Source organism: Dreissena polymorpha, chromosome 3 (assembly GCF_020536995.1).
Source record: "Dreissena polymorpha isolate Duluth1 chromosome 3, UMN_Dpol_1.0, whole genome shotgun sequence".
Lineage (NCBI taxonomy): Eukaryota > Metazoa > Mollusca > Bivalvia > Myida > Dreissenidae > Dreissena > Dreissena polymorpha.
In genome coordinates this window covers 72,157,468-72,182,134 of record NC_068357.1, presented here as the reverse complement: position 1 = coordinate 72,182,134, position 24,667 = coordinate 72,157,468, and the positions used below count along the sequence as shown (strand labels likewise).

At 35.7% G+C, this 24,667-nt stretch overlaps 1 protein-coding gene across 1 annotated transcript in view; it reads right to left on the bottom strand.

Annotated features, from left to right (window-relative positions):
* Positions 1–588: 588 nt before the first annotated feature.
* LOC127874717 (uncharacterized) overlaps positions 589–24,667 on the bottom strand; it is a 31,873-nt gene continuing 7,794 nt past the window's right edge. Inside the window, exons 2-9 of the mRNA XM_052419255.1 lie at positions 18,331–18,509; positions 17,034–17,286; positions 15,851–15,916; positions 14,802–15,512; positions 13,858–14,021; positions 9,495–9,630; positions 4,044–4,189; positions 589–3,111 (exon numbers count right to left, since the gene is read on the bottom strand). Coding sequence (XP_052275215.1) covers positions 2,530–3,111; positions 4,044–4,189; positions 9,495–9,630; positions 13,858–14,021; positions 14,802–15,512; positions 15,851–15,916; positions 17,034–17,286; positions 18,331–18,509 — 2,237 coding nt within the window. The 3' untranslated portion in view covers positions 589–2,529. The remainder of the gene's footprint in view (positions 3,112–4,043; positions 4,190–9,494; positions 9,631–13,857; positions 14,022–14,801; positions 15,513–15,850; positions 15,917–17,033; positions 17,287–18,330; positions 18,510–24,667) is intronic.

Genomic DNA, 24,667 nt, shown 5'->3' with positions numbered 1-24,667 from the left:
ATTATTTAGCTTTTTCTTTAATTTGATCTAGTGAATTTTTTTTTTTTACTTCATGTCATTCACTTTCCAACTTGGCCAATATATCATGGGGCAAATCTTCTGAGCAAGTTCCACAAGATCACAGAATAAATAAGACCTCTTATAGATTGTTAAAAAGGCAAATGTTGACAACTGACTTAAGGCGATAAAAAATCTCTCAATAAAAACATTGTGCTCAGTTGAGCTAAAAATTATAAAAAAATTGCAGAGTAAGAATCAGAAAAGTGGTCCATGAATTTTATCACTGATGTAGTTGGATGAACAACAAGGTTTCAGATAAGTTATTATTTACAGATTTATTTTACGATTGCTTTACAAATGAAAATTGTTTGTATATGTGTACATGTAAAATCATACAACAATAATTAACACAAAAACAATATAATTCAATGAAATTTTTTGTATGTTTATCCATTTAATAGTCAATTGTGATGCTTTTGAGTAAAGCCTTTATCTTCAGATCTACAGGACTGGTCAAAACAAAAAGATAATAAACAATTAATTAATTGGAAAAAACAATTATATTTAAAACGAGGCTAAATGTTAAATGGAAATGCTCAACCTTTTCCAGGCAAGATAGATTGCAGTTTTTTTATCAAGTATAGAACATAATATTAAATGACAAAGGGAAACTATGAAACATTCCGACTAAAAAATTGTGTAAAGCATACAACTTACAGCAAAGGTGTGGTAACACAATCAACATATGTGACAGGCCAGCTGCCTTTGATAAAAATACATGGCAAAAACCATAACAAGTTATTTCTGCAACTTTAGCCATTGAAAATCTGTATTTAAATATGCATATCAGTATAAATACGATTTAACTAAGTAATATTTCATTTACAAAATCATGATCTTTAAACTCACTTTCTCAACATATTCTTATTGAAAAATGTAAACATTAATCAGTATTAAAATAGGAGAAACTAATCACTTTCTTGAAGTAACTGGCCACAGTAAAAAATCAAGATTCAATACATGCATATGTCCCCTGTGGAAGTATTTTTCAGAATTGATTCATTGGCCCATTTAAATAAGCCCAAGTCTATTAGTAGGACAACGTAAAGGTCAGGTGATTTCATTTGCACTAAGCATTCATAGATAACATGCATGTAAGTATTACAGATATGACGCGAGCTGTATAGATGTTAGACAAAAACATTTTGGGTAAACCAATAATTTGGACCTTCCAACTTTGTCCATAATTAAAGGTCAATGTCAAAATGAGTCGGGTGATGTGGGTGCACTGAGAATGATCATCCATAACATCCATTCAAGTATCAAACCTTATTGATGTTAGACAACACACCTCAATCTGGAATAACCAAAAATGTGGACCTTCTGAATTAGTCTTAGTCCAAAAGTAAGTCAGTATCAAGTTCAAGATGCAGCGATGTGATGTGAATGTGTTGATGGTGTTCAAATATATCAAAGTTTTGTAGTTAGCGTAATTGATGTAATACAAAAAGTTATTTTGAGTTAACCTTATGTGGACAGAAGAACAAACGTACGGACAGGCCAAGAGCTATATGCGTCACTGACAGAAGAACAAATGTAGGGACAGGCCAATAGCTATATGCCTCACTGCATCCATAGATGCTAGAAAACAAACAAATAGTGCAAACATGACAAATCTTCATGCCCATGAGTGCTTTGTTCAAATGTTACCTGGTTACACAAACACTTTATGAACTACTTGTTTTTGTAATCTTTTTAAGATGTTGCATTACATACCAATTTTATAGAAAATCTTGTATTACAAGTACAATTTCTTAACAAAACAAAAAACATAACAAGAGATGTGTTTGTCAGAACACAATGCCCCCTATTGCGCTGCTTTGAAGCCATATATTTGACCTTTGTCCTTGAAGGATGACCTTGACCTTTCACCACTCAAAATGTGCAGCTCCATGAGATACACATGCATGCTAAATATCAAGTTACTATCTTAAATATTGCAAAAGTTATGACCAAGGTCAAAGTTTTAGGACAGAATGATAGAATGACAGACAGGCCAAAAACAATATACCCCCCGATCATTTGATCCGGGGGCATACAAATATTATTAGTCATTATTGCCAGTTAACAGTGATGATTGGTAAATTGAGCTATATCTTGAAATCAAAGTTAAGTAGTGCTGGAAAGTCATCTCATCACCAATAAAACATTTGTTCTTTGAAAAGAGAATCTCATGATTAATGTTTTTAGGAAGTAATGCATGATTACCCCTTGCATGTTTATTGCAGTTTTGCAAATATGTATTCAAAAATTTGATTTTGGAAGTGTAGGTATATCTTATTATCCTTTATGCCGTTGCTTACAGATCACATTCAAGTATTTCCTTTCCAAGAAAATATTTACAAATAACAGCACTTAAACGGTTTAACAAGGTCTTCAATGTATGAACCAGTCCCAAATTTAACAATCAAAACAACTTTTGATATTTCAATATCTATTTGACAAAAAAATCACAAGCAGTTATCAAACTCAACATGCTTCTGTTGCCCCAACATGATTATTGACGTACAGCTGAGCAGGTACTGGCTCTGTCTTGATGATGACTCCCGTGACCCCTGTGATGTTGACCCTGCCCTCCTCCGTCTCCTCTTTCACAACCACAGGGTTCGACGCTGGGTCACAGGTACTGGACAACACCTGCAGGATGTTACTCAGTTCCTGATCTGAGTCGCTCTCAGATCCAACCTCCTTTTTAATATCTGCCTTCAGTTCTTCAAGGATCATTTTCTGCTCATCGCTCTCTGTCATCACATTCTCATCGTCTGAGTCATCTTGATCATCACTTGTGTCCTGGTCAGGTTGCAGTGGTTGTGTGGGCTGACCAGCATGGACAACCTTGGGGAAATTGGCTGACGGGCCTGTGGCGCAACGTATAGGTCTGGTCCTTACCTTGTCAAACTCATCCTTTGTCAAATTATAAATACCGGAGGCAGTCAGGAGCTTGCCATGCCTGGTTTTTAAGTGTCTTTTATATGTGTTCCGGGTTTTGAACCTCTGCCAGCAGTCCGAGCAAGCAAATGGTGTTTCTCCTGTATGGCGTCTTAAATGTTCCTAAACAAATTAATATAATCAAGTATTATGGCAGAAAAAATCTTTTATGTTCTAAATTACTGTGAAATCATTTATTTATGTCAGCACAATGTTTCGTTATTTTAAAAAAATGACTATTTCATCAGCACTTTAATTCCCCAATTTCTGATTTTGAAAAAAAAGCGTTATCTACAAACAACACTGAAAAGAAACATGCAAAAATAAAGTTGTAAAAAATGTCAAAACTGTCATCATAAGACTGATAACACAAAAATACTAACACCATAAGAACATTTCACTCTTTCAGACACATGCTCTTTATACCACCTTATTTGAGCTGTGCTCTAAGAAAAAGGGGTTCAATGCATGAGCGTAAAGTGTCATCCCAGATTAGCCAGTACAGTCCCCACAGGCTAATCTGGAACCACACTTTCCGCTTTTATATTTTTCGTTAAGAGAAAGTCTCTTCCTAGCAAAAATAAAGTTAAGGGCGGAAAGAGTCGTCCCCGGTTAGCCTGTGCAGACTGCACAGGCTTATATGGGACGACACTTTACGCACATGAATTAAACCCCCTTTTTTCACAGAGCATGGCTCATTTATATTGAACAACCCTTCATCACAGTAGAACTTTAAAATGCTCCCGACTAGGGTAAGCCTCTGATCAAGTTTAACAGAGAAATCTATCAAGCCAAAGATGGGGATACTACCATTTTTAAATTTCCTCAGGGCCTTCTAGACAGAAATGGAAAGTTCGAGAAAATATGGGAGCCAAGACCCATTCAGAATATTGGAATCCACACTTTATTGGAGCACATTTTATGGGATTTACAGTGTATTTTGTACCTAAGAAAATAGTGTAAAAGCCTTAAATACATACTTTTCAACTTATTTTGTAAAATTAATGAAGTGTGGTACATATTCTTATGTTCATGCAAGAAAATGGAGGCGTTACCTTGAAGTGACTGGGATGACGAAACTTGCGTCCGCAATCCTTGCAAGTAAATCTGCTTTGGTTGTTGTGTATCAGCATGTGATAGTTGAGGCTGTGCTGACGAGTGAACGTCGTGTTGCAGATAAGGCACACAAACGGCTTAAACCCTGAACAACACAGTGAAGAGATTATGAACAAATTGCATACTTATAAGTAATATGCTGCAACTGTTTAATCAAGGGTTGAGGAGTCTAATAATTGATTTCCTAACATTATTTAAGTTCTAACAAGATGTGTTTGTGAAACACAATGTCCCCCTATATGATGTTTGACCTTGAAGGATGACCTTGACCTTGTGAAGGATGACCTTGACCTTTCACCACTCAAAATGTGCAGCTCCATAAGATACACATGCATGCCAAATATCAAGTTGCTATCTTCAATATTGCAAAAGTATTCATAAAATAAGCGATTTGGGCCACATATATTTGACCTCTGACCTTGAAGGATGACCTTGACCTTTCACCACTCAAAATGTGCAGCTCCATGAAATGCACATGCATGCAAAATATCTAGTTGCTATCTTCAATATTGCAAAAGTATTTATAAAATAAGCGATTTGGGCCACATATATTTGACCTCTGACCTTGAAGGATGACCTTGACCTTTCACCACTCAAAATGTGCAGCTCCATGAGATACACATGCATGCCAAATATCAAGTTGCTATCTTCAATATTGCAAAAGTATTCATAAAATGAGCGATTTTGGCCACATATATTTCACCTCTGACCTTGAAGGATGACCTTGACCTTTCACCACTCAAAATGTGCAGCTTCATGACATACACATGCATGCCAAATATGAAGTTGCTATCTTCAATATAGCAAAAGTTATTGCAAAATGTTAAAGTTGGCGCAAACAGACCAACAGACCAACAGACAGGGCAAAAACAATATGTCCCCCACTACTATAGTGGGGGACATAAAAAGAACTGGAGCACATGCAATTATTGCAAAATAATACTTGTTTACAAAATTAATGAAATTGTTGGCTACAATTATCATTTCATAAAACGTTACTTCCTCATCTTGCAGAGCAATGCTCAAGCAAAAAACAACAGTCACAGACTGCCATAGAGAAAATGATTTTAGACCTTTCTTGCTAGATTCAAGTTTTACAGGCTTTATTTCCAACCCTTAGATACTGATGAGCAGCAAACAGCATAACACAGGGTTCGCCAAAACTGTCGGTCCGCCGGTCCTGACGGGCAAATTTTTCTCAGGACCGACAAGTGATTTAAGATAATCGGTCCGACTGACCGACACAATCGTATGAAAAAGGGTTTCAAAAAGATCACTCAAAGTGTATAATGTGCTATTGGATTAATAGAAGGTAAATGCGTTTTGTTCAACTTCTGTCAAAATCCTTTTTTTGTTACCTTCATTTTGATGTTTTGATGTTTAAAGTTGGATAAGAATTGACTATCACATGCGAGTTCAAAATCAACGGTCTTTGTTTAAAAAGCAACCGGGTGCGTCCGCCATTTTGTTTGTTCCATTTAATTTCTCCACAACAAAAACCGCATGAAAACTTGTTTCCACAGGCATTTGTGAGCATTTCTGTTAAATAGTTTCATTATTATATTGTTCTGGGAAGAATATATTTTAATTGACATACCAACAATTTCTGAAATCAAACGAAGTTCTTCCACCCAATGAACTATATTTCGGATAATTTAAAATTTGGACATGTGTTGATTTGTTGTTGATAGATTGTAGCTTTATGATTTGTGTTATTTCAGACAACAAGAATGGATGGTGGTAATTATCATGGGCCTTTCTATCAAGTAATAGGTGTGAAAGACATTAATTTAATTGAACCTTGAAATCAACCACCTCAGCTAAGAGAAAATATTTTAACAATAGGTGTTGTTTTAGAACTTGGGAAATTGGCTAATAAACAGAAATTGAAGTCATCCAAAGTAGTGTGAATGGGTGTGTGCAATTAAGTCAAACTTGATTGGATGTCACCCTAACTTTTCAAGAACACAGATTTGTAGAGCTGTGAAGGCTAAAAACAGTTTGACATGCCTTTGGTTTATTATTAATATAATAATTGTTTCATTATATCGACTTTGGACATGTTTTTATTGTATTTTAATTTGATCAAAACCAATTAACACCTAAAAGGCACTCACTTTTGTTGTGTTTTGCTGTTATAGTTTAGTCGGACAGTGGGACTGACAGAAACTGATTCTGACTGACAAAAATTTCAAGTCTGTCAGTCCAAATGACTGACAGATTTTATAAAGTTTTGGCAAACCCTGATAACACCTAAACAGAATGCGAGACACTTGCAGGCTGTTCTGGTTTTATGCTGTTTGCACATAGCCATTTTCACTTTGCTTCTGAGTGGGAAAGGGTTAAAGCAGACCAATCCATTGACGGAAAGATCATAGAGTCATTACAACCACTTATTTTGCAATACCTATCAGTTGCAGACTTTGTGTCACTCAGTACAATTTTATAGTAATCCCAATCAACCACGAAACATGTACTTAAAGGGATCTTTTCACGCTTTGGTAAATTGACAAAATTGAAAGAAGTTGTTTCAGATTCGCACATTTTCGTTTTAGTTATGATATTTGTGAGGAAACAGTATTACTGAACATTTACCATGGTCTAATATAGCCATTATATGCATCTTTTGACGATTTTAAAACCTAAAAATTATAAAGCGTTGCAACGCGAAACGATTGAATAATTTGGAGAGTTCTGTTTTTGTCGTTAAATTATGTGAAACTAAGAAGATTGCTTATATAAGGTATAAAATACGTCAAAGATGTGTACTCGGCGGAATAGCTCAGTAGGCTAAAGCGTTTTTACTTCAGGACTCTGGCAAGACTCCATGGGTCACTGGTTCGAAACCTGCTCCGGGCAATGTTCTTTTCCTTTTTTTAATTTTATTCTTGATTTTTTACTGGAGCTTTTACGATTCAATGTTTACATTTATCAATATAAAGCATTTAATGAATAAGTTAAAAAATGTCAAAATCTGTGAAAAGGCCCCTTTAAGATAAATTATCCTTTGAATAAAGAGACTGTAATTGTAAGTTTCTTGCTCAGGCACATAAACAATAGTATCCAAAAGCCAAAGGTTTTCAATACAATCAAGCTAAGCTACATGTAGATATTTTATCAGGAACAACACTGGATGTTCATTAATAAGACACTTCCTTTAAAGGAACAAGGGCTGTTTGTAAAACATGCATGCCCCCCATATGGGCTGTCAGTTGTAGTGGCAGCCATTGCAGGGGTTCCGCTGTCGATCGCCATTGGCGCCAAATGGCGCTCATTTTTTTTAAGTGGCTCCAATTTTTTTTAAGTGGCGAATTTAAAAAAAGTGGGTAAAATCCTATCCGAAAATGTACTGCGAGTCGAAAAGCACGCGACCGAGCATAAGTGGCCAGCGTTTGTCAGTTGTAAATATTGATTTACGACGATGTAAGCGACCTACAGTGTAGAGTGCACTGAAATCACGGAAGCGTGAAAGTGTTACAGTCGGTGTTTTTACTGCTATTGTCATGTTTTATGGGGTTATTATCGGTTTAACGGTTCTTTATGATAAAGAACACTCAATTATGTAACACTTAGGGCAAACTGGCACAAAGATCAATGATTATAACGATATATAAGGCGGTGTTAATTTAAATTGAGATGTTTGTCGTTCAGATGTGTATCATTTTTTTCCCTTTCAGTTTATGTGCATCATATTAGCCAAATGACCAAATGTAACTGTTAAACAATTAAATTTAGATGTTTTATTTTCTGAAATGTAACTGTTTAACAATTAAATTGAGAGGCTTTATTTATTGATGTTTGAATTTTTTTCCCTTCCAGATGATGTACATTTGTGTGATTGTATGTTTAAATAAATTTTTATAAAAAATGTATGCAGCATACTGTTCCATTGATGTTAACATTATTAGATAAGTTTGGTTATATGTGATTGCTTATCATGTGCAAACCAATGTTTTTATGTATAAATAAAGCTTATTAAGACTTATGAAGTTACTTATTACATTTTTGTATTATTTATGTATTTACATACTTTTAAAAGTATTAATATAGTCAATGACATTGATGTTGTAAGGTTTCTTAGACGATTGTCATAATTAATAAGGTTGGAATAACTGACAGTTTCGCGCCGCGAAAAAAAGTGGCGACAACTTTTTTTGGGCCAGTGGAACCCCTGCATTGTGTGAATACGTATGTTGTCACTGTGAAGTTTCATGATCCTAGGCATAAGCATTCTTGAATTATCATCCGGAAACCATTTTACTGTTTCGAGTAACTGTGAACTTTGACCTAGTGACCTGAAAATCAATAGGGGTCATCTTCCAGTCATGATCCATGTACCTATGAAGTTTCATGATCCTAGGCATAAGCATTCTTGAATTATCATCCGGAAACCATTTTACTGTTTCGATTAACTGTGACCTTGACCTTTGACCTAGTGACCTGAAAATCAATAGGGGTCATTTGCCAGTCATGATCAATATACCTATGAAGTTTCATGATCCTAGGCGTTAGCATTCTTGAGTTATCATCCGGAAACCATTTTACTATTTCGAGTCACTGTGACCTTGACCTTTGACCTAGTGACCTGAAAATCAATAGGGGTCATCTGCCAGTCATGATCAATATATTCCTATAAAGTTTCATGATCATAGGCCTAAGCGTTCTTGAGTTATCTTCCGGAAACCATCTGGTGGACGGACCGACCGACCGACGGGCCGACCGACATGTGCAAAACAATTTACCCCCTCTTCTTCAAAGGGCGGCATAAATATAAAAGCAATATGTCAAAGGATATAGGAAATATTTGGGGTAGTACGCAAACTATAACATAGATATATCAATAATATGCATATAAAAGGGGCAATAATTCTGTCAAAATACTTGATACAGTTGTCTGCTCTTGTTTATAGGTTTGGGTCATGATGGTAAACAAGTATGCAAAATATGAAAGCAATACGTAAAGGGACAATGAAAATAATTGAGGTAGTACGAAAACTTTAACATTTGCTCGCTAACGCAGACGCAGGGGTGAGTAGGATAGCTCCACTATATATATTTCATATAAAATAGTCGAGCTAATAAGGGTCATCTGCCTGTCATGATCAATGTACCTATGAAGTTTCATGATCCTAGGCCTAAGTGTTCTTGAGATATCATCCGGAAACCATCTGGTGGACGGACGGACCGACCAACATATGAAAAACAATATACCCCCTCTTCTTCGAAGGGGAGCATAAAAACACCATACAAGTGGAAAGTGTTGTATCTGATAAGCCTGTGCAGACTGCACAAGTTAATCTGGGATACCATTTAACACACATGCATTAAGCCCTGTTTTTCAAGAGCAAGGCTCATTTGAATCGTATGATTCTGCCACACTGCCAGCCTACCTGCATGACTCCTGTAGTGGTAGATGAGGGTTGCCGTGGCAGTAAACGTCTTCTCCTTGCAGATCTTGCACTTGAGGGCAATGTTCTCTCCCTTCTTCCTCCCCTTCAACTCCTTTATGTACTTCATTGCTAGTTTCTGCAGTGGGTTCACAATAAGAAATATTTAATAATTCTATAAAAAAATAGCTCTCAATAACTATAGTGGGATCCATATATCATATTATTTGGTCAAACACTTCCTGTATATGGAAAAATAAAAAACTTTTTACGTGTATTATGTTATGGAAAGACCTTATGTATATTTGTCTAAATAACGGACCACTCCATTTTAAAATGGCCACCACTCATGTCTGCTCAGTCTGGCATTCCAACAGACTATAACTCTATAACAATAAGATTAAATACATTATACTTAATATTTTTTAGCATAAAAACAAACATTCAATTTATTTTGCAAATGTTCAGCAAACAATAAATTGACTTCTTGTATGTGTTATAAATTATCAAATAAATGAAAAAGTTTAAACAGTTTTAATTTAATGTGCCTGCGCCTGTAACGATGACAATATCCTTAAACATCCAATATAACAGCTATGGGTCAGAAAACCTTCTACATGAAAACCAGTGGTAGGTTTTAACAAAAACCTAATTAAACTTGAAAGTTAAGCCATACAGTTGTTATGACAACAACACCATCAATAAATTAACTTACACAGTAGTGCATTATGTGAACCTTTTCAAAAATCAGATTTCATTTTTCCATGTCAAATTGTGAGGCAAGTTTATGTAGAGTTGACGAATCGTATGTCTCACCCTTTTTCGAACTTTTCGGAATTCTGTTTAATAGGAGGTGTTTGTAGCATTTATAACAATGGAAAACAACTTATACAGATGTATTTAATTTTTATGCATTTTAAAGAGTTCATCTATATCAAATTTAATATAATTGGTTTATATCAAAATTGGATATTTATGAGCTACAAAATATTACTCACAACAACCTTATTATAAATTTATAAGAATAAACTAAACAAAAAGTATCAGAAAGTATTTTTTATATAGAACACTGGTCAAAACTGCATTCAACAATCAACTAACAAATAAGCATAAATTAAAGAAAATGTCAGCTATTTTAAACAGTGTGTTGTTGATTTTCAGACAAAAATATGCTGCAGAAAATGTTTTCAGCGTAGCAGTAGGTTTTTGGGGTCAAATTTAAGGCAAAAATTCTGCCCCATCACAAATCTCAATATGTATATTTTTCCTAAATAATTGCCTAAAATTCCCATTTGAAGGTGTTCTTTTTTGTGTTACAACCTTCCCAAATTTAGTCAAACAATTTAGTTTTTCCCAATTCAAGGACCTTGATCCCATTCCAAATAATGGTGGAAAAAACACTGCTTCAAATATACATATTTAGTTTTGATTTACTGACATTTTCTTTGGAAAAAAGCAACTATTAACATTTTACATTATTGTTCTCCACCTTTGTCTTTGCACAACCTGTTTCAAAAGCAAGCATACATGAGTAATTAAGAATCTGCAACTAACACAATACACAAGTCATTATAGCATACAGTCAATCATGCGGATGTGACCACAAGAAAATTTGTGGAATTGATATCCCCCGCCAATATGCTTCTGGACACAAAAGTGTGATATTTGACACTAAAAAAGCATTTTTTAAAGATACAAAGGCAGAGCTCAAGATAAGGTTTTGTGAAATTCTTAATGTTACTACCAGACTTTCAAAAAGAATTCTTATCTCTGAAATCTTATTCTTAACGTTACTACTAAGTTTTGGAAAATAATTATTAACTTTTCTTAATTACCTAAAAATAAATAATAATGGTGATTTTCATGCAAAAAATCAATACAAGGGCTGTTTGTAAAACATGCATGCCCCCCATATGGGCTGTCCGTTGTAGTTGCAGCCATTGTGTGAATACGTTTTTTGTCACCGTGACCTTGACCTTTGACCTAGTGACCTGAAAATCAATAGGGGTCATCTGCAAGTCATGATAAATGTACCTATGAAGTGTCATGATCCTAGGCAAAAGCGTTCTTGAGTTATCATCCTGAAACAATTTTACTTTAACGGGTCACCATGACCTTGACCTTTGACCTAGTGACCTCAAAATCAATAAGGGTCATCTGCCAGTCATGATCAATCTACCCATGAAGTTTCATGATCCTAGGCATATGCGTATTTGAGTTATCATCCGAAAACCATTTTACTATTTCGAGTCACCGTGACCTTGACCTTTGACCTAGTGACCTTAAAATCAATAGGGGTCATCTGCGAGTCATGATCAATCTACCTATGAAGTTTCATGATCCTAGGAGTATGCGTTCTTGAGTTATCATCCGAAAATAATTTTACTATTCGGGTCAATGACCTTGACCTTTGACCTAGTGACCTCAAAATCGATAGGGGTCATCTGCAAATCATGATCAATCTACCTATGAAGTTTCATGATCCTAGGCGTATGCATTCTTGAGTTATCATCCGAATACCATTTACTATTTTGGGTCGCTGTGACCTTGACCTTTGACCTAGTGACCCCAAAATCAATAGAGGTCATCTGCCAGTCATGATAAATGTTCCTTTTAAGTTTCATGATCCTAGGCCCAAGCGTTCTTGAGTTATCATCCGGAAACCACCTGGTGGACGGACCAACAGACTGACAGACCGACCGACCGACATGTGCAAAGCAATATTCCCCCTCTTCTTTTAAGGGGGCATAATAAACATACTAGCGACTTTATTTATACGAGTTCAACAGTGTCTATTCAGTATAATACCATTTTATTTTTCAAATACCTTCATATGCCCAAACTGTGGATAGATTGCATGCCTTCGATGAATTTTTACATATTTCACAATTAAAACGGGTCTCCCCTTCAATCTTTTCAACGATTAGCCACGGGAATTGTCCCTTCCACTCGTTTTATTTTTTTTTTGTTTAAGTTTGGACCCGCCGTGTGGCGTTTTTTTTTAGCTTTTCCGACTGTGTAGGCAACTGAACATACAACATCGTATAAGATCTTTTCTATAATGTCTTTCTTAACATTCTACTTCGGCTCACTTTGCCTACAATATGTTAAAAGCGTGTTTTTGCACACTTTGCACTTTAAATAGGATGCTCTCTGGGCGCCGCCATTGTTTTTTGACGGATAGACTGTACACGCTGCTTTTATTGGAAAAAATGCGCTCTGTTAAACAAACACGATAACCATTCTATATAAGTACCAAAAAGATCTTTAATATGTGAAAAGAACTCAATAAAAATCTATACGAACTGATGTAAAAATAATATTCGTAACTTTACTTTGTAATTCTTAATGTTACGACAAGATTTTAAAATAAATCCGTAACGGACTTGAAAATAATTCGTAATTACGAAAATGCGACCCTTATCTGGAGCTCTGTACAAAAGGTCATAACTCCGTTATTAACAGATAGTGTACAATGCCATTTGGCTTGCATCATCCTCTTATCCATATATACACTCATACCAAGTTTCAATGAAATCCGCCAAAGCACTTCCAAAATATGGCTCTGGACACAAAAGTGCCGGCCGGACGGAAAGACGTCCGGACGGACAGACAACGCCAAACCAATATCCCTCCGCCTATGGCGGGGGATAATAAACATTCTGACCAAATTTCATAAAGATTGGATAAAAACTGTCTACACAAACAAATTGTTGACGGACACACGCACGCACAACGGACGCCGGTCATCACACGGTCACATAAGCTCACCATGTCACTTCATGACAGGTGAGCTAAAAACAATAGATCCTTATTTGTTGCCCAGAAAATTATGACATACCATATATTTACATGAACACAGAATATGTGAATTGCATAAGGCACATTTGGTAGAAGTCAGGATAACAAATTCAGAGATCGCTCACTCAATTCCTGACCTGGTTATGTAACTTTTAAATATTTACATTTGAAAACAGCGATAACAAGAGCTCAAGTTCAAGGTCAAAGTGGTCAAAATGTGTGAGCGTATGGAAAGGCCTTGTTCATGTACACATGCATACCAAACATGAAGGTTACATCTGAAGCGACATAGAAGTTATGAGCATTTTTCGAAACCTAAACCCAGATTTCGAAACCTTAACGCGGACCCTAAGTTCAAGGTCAAGGGGGTTAAAATTTGTGTTCGTATGGACAGGCCTTGTCCATATACACATGGATACTAAATATGAAGGTTACATCTGAAGCGACATAGAAGTAATGAGCTTTTTTCAAAAAAGTGTGACGGAAAGACAGACAAACGTACAGTGTGATCACTATATGCCCAGCATAAATATAAATAAAATCCAAATAAACAAAAGTGCCTTACAGGTTCCCATCCCAGGTTTCCCTCCCTGCCTTCTCTGCTGAAGGGATTGATCTTCTCCGCAGTGCTAGATTCCTCTTCCTCACCGCTGTCAGACATGTCACAGATATCATAGCCTAGCCGACCACGCCTGGCCAGAAAACTCTTGGGCATTGGTGGGTATGGTTCTGAAAATCATAGCACAAAGACTAAAACTGTATATGATTGTGCATCAAGTTCGCATTTAGACAATTGCACAATTATTGATTGGAGACAATCATAGTCTTTCCATAATAAAGCCGAAGCCATTGACCCTTTCCCACTCAGAAGCAAAGTGAAAATGGCTTTTGCAACCAGCATAAAACCAGAACAGCCTGAGAGTAACTCGCAGTCTGTTCAGGTTTTATGCTGTTTGCTGCTCATCAGTATCTAGGGTTGGAAATGAAGCCTTTAAAACTTGAATTTAGAAAGATGGGTATTTAATTAAATTTAACTTTATAAGGGACTACAAATGCGTCAAAATACATATCTAAGTGGTAAACGGTTAAAGCCATACAGATAAGTATACAGATAGGGCAGACAGTCTTGACAAATAGTCAGACAAATCTGAATAAGATTTACATCTGACACACATTTGGGCACTGGAAAGCAATCTGTCTGACAAGAAATTGGCATATTGACCAAATGTCTGACAAGATTAAAACCTCATCATAGCACCCGGTCACAACTAGCCAAACATTCCTGGGCTTATCAAATGTCACTCAGTCTGATAAAAAAAACTGAATTGTGTATTTCCAGACTGGCTAATACTAAAGTTCTAATTAAGTGTATATTTCCAAGAATGTTGTTTTCTGAATCCTATATTATAATTATTTGTTTTCATGTAATTATTATTACTTATGCATTTTATGGTGGCAATAAGACCTACAAGGTAAGAAGGCTTTAACAACACATAGAGATGTACTAACTCTGTCCTTGGAGAGGCTTTGTCTTGGGATAATCCTTGAGCATAAGACTCATCATCTCATCAGGTTCCTCCTTGTCCTCCCCCAAGTCTATGATCTCCTCCTTGCTCACCATGGGAACATTCTCATCCGGAGAGCGGTGCCGCAGGAACAGTATCGGCATCGGCTTTTGCCCTTTCTCATTCAGCGGAGATTCGGCCAGTATCATGATTTTGTTTGAGATAAACGGATAGTCCGATAAGGACCATGTGAAGGAAAGGTTTTTGCGATCTTCTTCCTGCTCAAACCTTCTGATCAACTGATGGACATCATCACTGTTTTTTCTCTCGCCAAAGACAGTTGTGTAGCAGTGGTCATGGAATGGCTGAACTTTCAACATCTCTAATATCACACCTTCCTCCTTTTCCCTTACTTCCTCCACGGTCTCCACAGTGACTACATCACAAAGTGGCGTGAATCTGTTCTTATTATGGCCAGTTAAGTCTTCCTCACTGACTCTAAACACCTTCAGTTTCTTGGCCATTGGAATGAAGCCAATAGAATCCAAGGTTGATCCTTCTTCATTCATATTGTTCACATAATGTTCTTTATAGCTCTTTGTCGAGCTATTCTTCCCACTCTCATTTCTTTTTCTGTTCTGTTCAGTGGTTGTTACAGAAATAAAGTCTGGGCTTGGAGGTCGCAGATTCTTTCTGTTTCTTTTACTTCCAAAATCTTAAACAGAAGAAGGATCACATTTCTTTCATATCAATAATATCGAACAAAAATCTGTTTAATCAAAAGCAAAAAGGATTTTGCCAGCATTATGAATCACACCTATTTTAGAAGCTTAAAGAAATTATCACAGTTTAAAATGATGCATACATAATGCAAGTTATTTCACTGATGCTAGTTTTTTCTCTATTTTACTATCTGTATAAATAAACTTACATCAAATAAGTAATTTTTCAATCATCACATATATCTCAAAATGGAAAATGGGAGTTTCTTTCAATCATGCTAATTGGTGTATTTTTCTTCATTTTTAACACGAAAATCAGTTATACTTTTACCTCTTTGCAACCGTTTTTGCCTTGCAGGAACTGGTTCACCATAAAACTTTATTTTACTTTCAGCTTCTGAAACCGACATAAAACAGACTGAAACTTTGAATTTGTCATCAACATGTTTTTTTAAAGATTGTGGTCTAAATAAAATATACAAATATATATTTTTTTGACAAGTTTAACTAATTAGACATTTAAAGTTTGAGCAAGTGTTTACCCTCCATTTTTGGAAAACACCACAAAAAACTTACAGCAGTTGAAGTTGTGAACTTATAGATTTTTGTAAAAAAGAATGCACAACTACTAAATTGGGAAATTAATTATGTACATGTTCATGTGTTAAATAAATTATATTAATCTTTTAATTGGTCATAGTTACAATTTACAGGTGTCTATCCATAAAGCATTAAAAAGACATGGCAGCCGCGTTCATGCTTGTAATACCTACCATTTTAAGATGAGTAAATTAAAACAGGAGTATAACATTGCAAAAGTAACAAGAGTTCCGCGTTCAGAGACATATGCCCCCCCCCCCCAGGTCTTTAAACTAATGACGCCAATTTCAATAAGGGTCATCTACTGTTTAAGACCAATGCACATGTGAAGTATCAAGCCAATCAGTCATTTCATTGACTATTTATTGAAACAAACTGGTCTTCCGACAGACCAACATACACACAGACAGACATCTAGCAAAATATACTCCTTCTTTGAAGAGTGGGAAAAATAATCCATATAAAATAATAATAATTTAGTTAATATTCTACATTACAAGGTACATTTGACAAAAGGGTTCACTCACTGGCTGAAAAGAAGTTGTAGCCTAAACCAGACTCTATACTAAAACTGCCACTGTATCAGCAATAGTTAAAAAGTTTAAATAAACAGATTGTATAATGTCTGGTAAAGCAAAAAAGAATAACATGGTTTTTAAGGGTTGGGGGATTTATTATTTGGAGTGTTATAAAAACATAATCGGCATTATGAATAGGGCCAAAAAGGAAGTGTCGGATATATTCAAAGCTGTTATTAAGAATTCTTATACTTATTTAAAATCCTTCTTACCACACAAAGATAGTCTGGGTTTTTAAAAGAGCTAGTCAAGTTTTCAACATTTTTCCTCACTAACTTTTACTAGATAATTTGAAAAAATTAGCATAAGGCAAAATGTTACTGAGTGCATTCTTACCCAGTTGTTCAAGCTCACTTAAATGTTCATAAAGATGTTTCTTGACATCACTCCTTGCCTTGATGTCACTGCCATAGCTTGTGAACGTTTTGTCACATTGTTTTGGTATCAACATGCACTTATAAGAGAACGTTCGAGAATAGTCATTGGAAGAAGGCTCTGTGAACAGGTTGATGATTGTCTTCTCTGTGAGCCCTTGTATTTGACCAAGACTCAACTGATCCTGGTGACGAACCCCTCGAACCACAGTCACCTTGAAATGGAAACCATATGAAACTTTATTACTACGTACTTGTACACAGAAACAAAATTAATGGAAAACAGAAGTTGTTCCAGAAGCAGTTCACACAATCTGTCATAGTTGAATCCTTCAGCTGTTGCTCAAAACCTATCAAATTAAACAAGAGATCGTCAAGCAATATGGTCCCCTACCGGTGAAACTCCACCATTGTCTTTAAAAAAAAAAAAATTTGTTGCCATAGCAACCAGAATTTTTTACGTAGGCACAAAATGAAATGACGTGCATAATCTCCATATTGCCATCTATCCATGTCAAGTTTCATGAAAAAATATTAAGAACTTTTAAAGTTATCACAAGATCCAGAAAAGTGTGACGGACTGACACACAGACAGACGGAGTACAAACCAAAAGTCCTCTCCGGTTTCACCGGTAGGGGACAATAAGAACCTGTAACCGATGTTGTTGGTGGTAAAAAACATGTTATAAAGGAAAACAAACAATTGGCGATTGAAGAAATCAGTCTATGTTTAGTTAAGTACATTAAAAAAAACAGCGATTTTTACCCTTCTTTGTAAAGTAACCGTAAAAGGTACTTTCCCAATTGATCAAAAACTACAAAATTCGCAATTGCAGTCTAAAGAATTCCCAAAAGGAAGAAAAATTTCGTAAATTTTGTTTCAAAATTAATGTGCATTAGTATCTGCAAGTTCACAATTAAAATGAGCACCGACACTGAACATTTCAAGCTAAAATGAATGTAAATAAATATTTGAGTTTATTTGTGCTATTGATACCAAGTTGATACCAAGCAATTAAAAAGACCCATAATTCCCAATTGGGAGATTTTACGAACCGAATTTTTCCCAATCTCAGGGGTTTTCGTGCTAATTTTATCCCAATTGGTATGGAACAGGTACTTTTCCCATTGATTTGGGGAAGAAAAATCTCTGTAACATGACATATTTTCTAGCATAAAAGGGGTTTGTCCAACATATCTGTTTCTCGTAAAAAGTCAACATTTAAGTCAATTAAGACTATCATTGAATATAACATTACCTTCTTGGGCTGAACATTTTCTGGTGACCTTGGTTCCTGTTTAAGTGTCTCAGACGCAACATGGGCAAGCACATCCAGGGACATTCCTGAGGAGCTCTGCTGGTCATTATGGTTTGCATCACTGTCATCAACAAGTGCTGAGCGCTTTGATTGCAACCGCACACTGCGCTTGGGTGTAGCTAATAAACATACACAATTTTAATTCACCAGTAGGGAACTTATTATTTGTAATCACAAGAATCCAAGCTGGGCAAAGATAACAAGAGATGTGTTCCTCAGAAACACAATGCCCCCTACTGCGCTGCTTTGAAATAAAATTTCTATTTATCATCTGGTAGGTATAGAAATCATCTCCCTTTGAATCTTATTACTTCCCTTGGATTTTGTCGAATCCAACCATTTCAGTTACAAATAATCAAAATAAAAAATCTGTACAGTAACTGTGAAAAGAACTTAAAGTCTTGGTAAGAAAATATATAATTTGAGATTTATAATTACATAAATTACTTCCCTCGAAAATAATTGTCTCTAACAAATCTCTATTTTTAGTAGCAAATAATTAAAAGCCACTACCGTGACTGTAGATTCACCACTCAAAATGTGCAGCTCCATGAGATACACATGCATGCCAAATATCAAGTTGCTATGTTAATGACCTTGACCTTTTACCACGATGTGTTTGTCAGAAACACAATGCCGCCCATTGCGCTGCTTTGATTTATTTAACAAAAATATATAATTTGGCAGATCAGATAATTATGTCCATTTAAAGCTTATTACTTCCCTTTGATTTGTTTTTTCGACCCCTTGACCTAGTTTTTGACCCAGCATGACCCATATTCGATCTTGACCAAGATATTGTCTAGATACAGCTTCTGACCAAGTTTTGTAAAGATCGGATGAAAACTATTTGAATTAGAGAGCGGACACGAAGTGTGACAGACTGACAGACAGTGCGAAAACTATATACCCCCTTTTAAAGATTTTTTTGATATCTCACTGGTATCATAATTGTTATGTATGCCTTTGAAATTTGACCTTTGCCATGGGGACCTGGTCCTTAGTGCGCAATACAAATGTTATTTGAAATCCATTCATGTTGGACCAAAATATGATCCGCGTTGTGATTTCCTAAATTTCACTTATTAATGTGACGTTGACCTGTGTTCTTATATAGACGCTCCATCACATCCTGGTGATCACTTCTGCTATGACAAACACTCATGCTGGACAAAGTTATGCTGGCATGTAATAAGTGGAGGAAATATGAAACATGCATTTTTTGCATTTTGCTAAAAGCCGTGATTTAAGACAAGTCCAACCTGACTTAGCGATCACCTCAGTTAAGTGGTAATCCTGTAAAAGTGGTCATTCTAGGTCATTAGTCATAATTACACTCGATTTTAACCATCACTTGCCATAAGCAGCCAGGGATCATTACACTTAACAACTAAATCCAATTTTCACATCTCTTTAGCTGTCACCAGGCAGTCATTCCATGTTGCAAAAAGCAAACGCTCACACTCACATTGTCTCACACATCTATTGTCAAAGCATCTAATGTGCTGTTAACTCATTTGTCCCTGTTGCAATTTTCATCAGCAATTTTAATGCATTTTTCATCAGCAGTTTTAATGCATTTTAAATTGCATTTAGCAATACAGATCTGCTGTTTTATACATTATAAGCCCTTTAAAACCGAATTATTTAAGGAGAAATAGCTCATTATTGCACCTATGGTATAAAGAATCTGACTGCGGTAACTGCATTTTATATTATAATTGCCCACTGTGAGAAAACAAATACTAGGGTGTTGAGATTTGTTGTTCTGGCGTAATTACATTGAAATCTTCCAAATAACGTGTCAGAGTAAGTTAATCATTTTAAATATTTACTGTTAATGAAATGATTGCTCATAAGAACTTTAAAAACATTATGATAGTAATTACATAATTAAATATGGACTTGAAAATTAGATTTTTTATCAGTCTTTAACAGTGAATTCAATTTTACAAGCAATTGGATTGTATGTGGTTTGAGATGTTATAAAATAGTTTACTAACTTAAAATAAGTTGTCCTTATCTTATAGTTGTCTTTGAATGAAAAATATGTTCATGTTAACTATTTGAATCCCCGTAATTATCTTTTATGTCTTGCTGTGTTTATAAAAAGGACTTCAGAAACTGTAAGTAGTGTTTTTTTTATATCTCGGACCAGTTACTATGTCGATTTTTTTCAAGTGCCGTCCTAGATTGTAAACTCTTCAAACCGTAGACTGTGCTACAATACATCACCGTGTTATTGAATAGAAAATTGGAAACGCAGTCTGCATCAACTCCGGTCAGAACCAGGCATTGAGACAAAGGAAAGTGTCTGGTGTGAAAACAACGCGACAGTGTAACTGTACATCTTATCGGCTTAAATAAACAATTAAATATGTTTTAAGACTGCTTCCAATTTAAAACAATTTGAGTAAAAGCAGTTATCGAACTATATACTAATTTAAGAATTCATTAAAACATGTACAGTTTACTTGTTTGTAATTAATTCCGTCATAATTTGTCAAAATGCTTTACGTAATACTTCATCTAATATCAAAATTTCCATGTGGATTACATCTGGTATCTGGTCACCATTTTATTGTGGAGTAGTACAATGTAGGAAAAAAATAGTGTGTTAGCTATGAGGAAGCAAACCAACTACCGGTATCTCAGAACCCAAGAATCCTGTGACCGATAATTAACATGGTATTATTCACGCCAGACTAATTAACCACCATTCACATCTTAAATGCTGCGGGGCTATATTAGGCGATAATTGTAAAGTAAAATCGCATAGTCAATAAATGAAGACTAATATTGTCTTGAGTTGTTGAAAAAGTATTAATTTCAAATTAAATTTTCTAATTACATGAGTTGCAGTACATTGCACGTATACCAAGGCAAGTGCTCTAATACCAGGGGTTTGTTATGGTTGTGGGAGATGGGGCCTTTAGCCCTTACATGGGGGAAATTTTAGGCACGATTTTCCAATTTGGTGGAAAATTTTTGCGCGTTTTTTCCTTAATTGGGGGAAAATGTTAAGAGTCTTACTTTTACTGTTAAATGGCTTTAAAAAGACTATTATTTTCTTCATAGATCAATGTTTCTGGTTAATTTACATTTCATTAGACAAGTTTACAGTGGCATTTCCCTTTTTTTCTTCCCATTAAACATTTCCACTAATGCTTCCATGTTCTCCTGTCAATAACTAGTCTTGCCCTGACAATTAAACATTAAATAAAGTGAATGTTCAAACATTTTAATACACTTTGAATATTTAACATGTGTACTTATCAATCACTGGATGTTAACAGCAATTGATGGGGTGGGCTAAATAAAAGACCTGATGAGTTTATAATATTGCAATCAAGCTGTATCTCAATCAATGATAATTTTTCATTTTCAACCAATGAGCTTTTAAAGTGAACATGTGCTGAAATAATGAGCTTTTTCCAAAAACAATGAGCTTTTTTGGTTTTTAAATTAGTATTTAAAACAAGAGCTGTCACCTTAGGATGACTTATGCCACCTATAAACGCTTGATAGAAGTAAGTGAAGGTGAAAGGGGTAAAATTTTTGGTGCGTATGGAAAGGCTGTGTACATATGCATATGCATACCAAATATGAATGATACATCTGAAGCAACATACAAGTTATGAGCAGCGACATAGAAGTTATGAGCAGCGACATAGAAGTTATGAGCATTTGTTGAAACCTAAAAACAGAGTTCGAAACCTAAACACAGACCCTAAGTTCAAGGTAAAGGTAACAGGAGTCAAAATTTGTGTGCGTATGGAAAGGCCTTGTCCATATACACATGCATGCCAAATATGAAGGATACATCTGAAGCGACATAAAAGTTAGGAGTATTTGTTGAAACCTAAACGCAGAGTTCGAAACCTGAACGCCGACCCTAAGTTCAAGGTAACAGGGGTCAAAATTTTCCATATACACATGCATACCAAATATGAAGGTGATATCTCAAGAGACATAGAAGCTATGAGCATTTTTCAAAACCTAAACACAGATTTCAAAACCTAAACGCAGACCACAGGGGTCAAAATTTGTGTGCGTATGGAAAAGCCTTGTCCATATACACATGCATACCCGATAGGAAGGTTATATCTGAAGGGACATTGAAATTATGAGCATTTTTCGAAACCTAAACGCAAAGTGTGACAGTCAGACGGACAGACAGTCCGATCACTATATGCCCTCCTTCGGGGGCATAAAAACATAAAACATCAACGAATTTTTGATGATTCAGAGACATTTTAATTTCTAAAAGAAACTGTTATAACTCAAAACTAGGATGATGCTACATGTTTATTACTTTCGGCAATTCCAAATGCAGCCTTCAAAGTTAATTGATCTTGACAGGGTTTTATTTTTTGGGGGTGACATTTTGACAGTTCAGACAGTGAAAGCGGATACAAACGTTTGGATGGTTCTACGTCGTCTTATTCAACCGTATAGTTCATGCACAAAGCAGAGAACCAGTATGAAACGCACATACGAATGACATAGTATAACGTAGTACATATAGCCGGTGTTACAGTAAAAATCACCTTTTGCGTTCCGATAAAATGCGGAAAAATTTGGGCCGTGTTAAGTATTGACAAGTATCTTCTTACGGCATGTACAGGATGGGAACCATAATTGGATGGGTACCAATCAGTGTTTTGTAAGATTTCGAGGGAATTTGTTGTTACATTCAATTGTTTGTAACTGTTTTATGGAGGGGTAAAAGCTTCTGCTGGGGAAATTTTTCGGTCCTGAAAGGGGAAAAACCCAGCCTAGATTGCTAAGGGAAGACGCCGATATTTGGTGTCTGTTATAATATAAGGTAAAAAATCCTGAATACAGCCACATATAAATTCAACAAGGGCTGTTTGTAAAATATGCATGCCCCCCCCCCCCCCCCCATATGGGCTGTCAGTTGTAGTGGCAGCCATTGTGTGAATACTTTTTTTGTCACTGTGATCTTGACCTTTGACCTAGTGACCTGAAAATCAATAGGGGTCATCTGCATGTCATGATAAATGTACCTATGAAGTTTCATGATCCTAGGCCTAAGAATTCTTGAGTTATCACCAGGAAACCATTTTACTGTTTAGTGTCATTGTTATCTTGACCTTTGACCTAGTGACCTGAAAATCAATAGGGGTCATCTGCCAGTCATGATCAATGTACCTATGAAGTTTCATGATCCTAGGCAGGGTTTTGTTTTGGCCCGATTTTATAGCCGAAATTCGGCTATATTCCCAATCACTATAAGTATACTTTTTTCTTAACCAAATTTTCAATTTTATAAGTATAAGGGCACATAATTCTGTCAAAATGCACGCCAAAGTAATCTAACTTTGCCTGCCCAGTCCCCTTATGATAGTAAGTAAGTGTACCAAGTTTGAATGCAATAGCTTTGATACTTTGTGAGAAAAGTGGACCTAAACCAGGTTTTTTTTGGGCCGGATGTTCCCAATCCCCAAACAAGATGTGTTTGTGAAACACAATGTCCCCCTATATGACGTTTGACCTTGAAGGATGACCTTGACCTTGTGAAGGATGACCTTGACCTTTCACCACTCAAAATGTGTAGCTCCATGAGATACACATGCATGCCAAATATCAAGTTGCTATCTTCAATATTGCAAAAGTATTCATAAAATAAGCGATTTGGGCCACATATATTTGACCTCTGACCTTGAAGGATGACCTTGACCTTTCACCACTCAAAATGTGCAGCTCCATGAGATGCACATGCATGCCAAATATCAAATTGCTATCTTCAATATTGCAAAAGTATTTATAAAATAAGCGATTTTGGCCACATATATTTGACCTCTGACCTTAAAGGATGACCTTGACCTTTCACCACTCAAAATGTGCAGCTCCATGAGATACACATGCATGCCAAATATCAAGTTGCTATCTTCAATATTGCAAAAGTATTTATAAAATGAGCGATTTTGGCCACATATATTTGACCTCTGACCTTGAAGGATGACCTTGACCTTTCACCACTCAAAATGCGCAGCTTCATGAGATACACATGCATGCCAAATATGAAGTTGCTATCTTCGATATAGCAAAAGTTATTGCAAAATGTTTAAGTTGGCGCAAACAAACCAACAGACCAACAGACAGGGCAAAAACAATATGTCCCCCACTACTATAGTGGGGGACATAAAAAATACTTTTTTCTCAAAATGTGGCCAAAAATTCCCAATTTCCAAAAAAAAATAAAAAAAAAATTAAAAAATTATTTTAGAAAGAAGACTCAAGTGTCTAATCA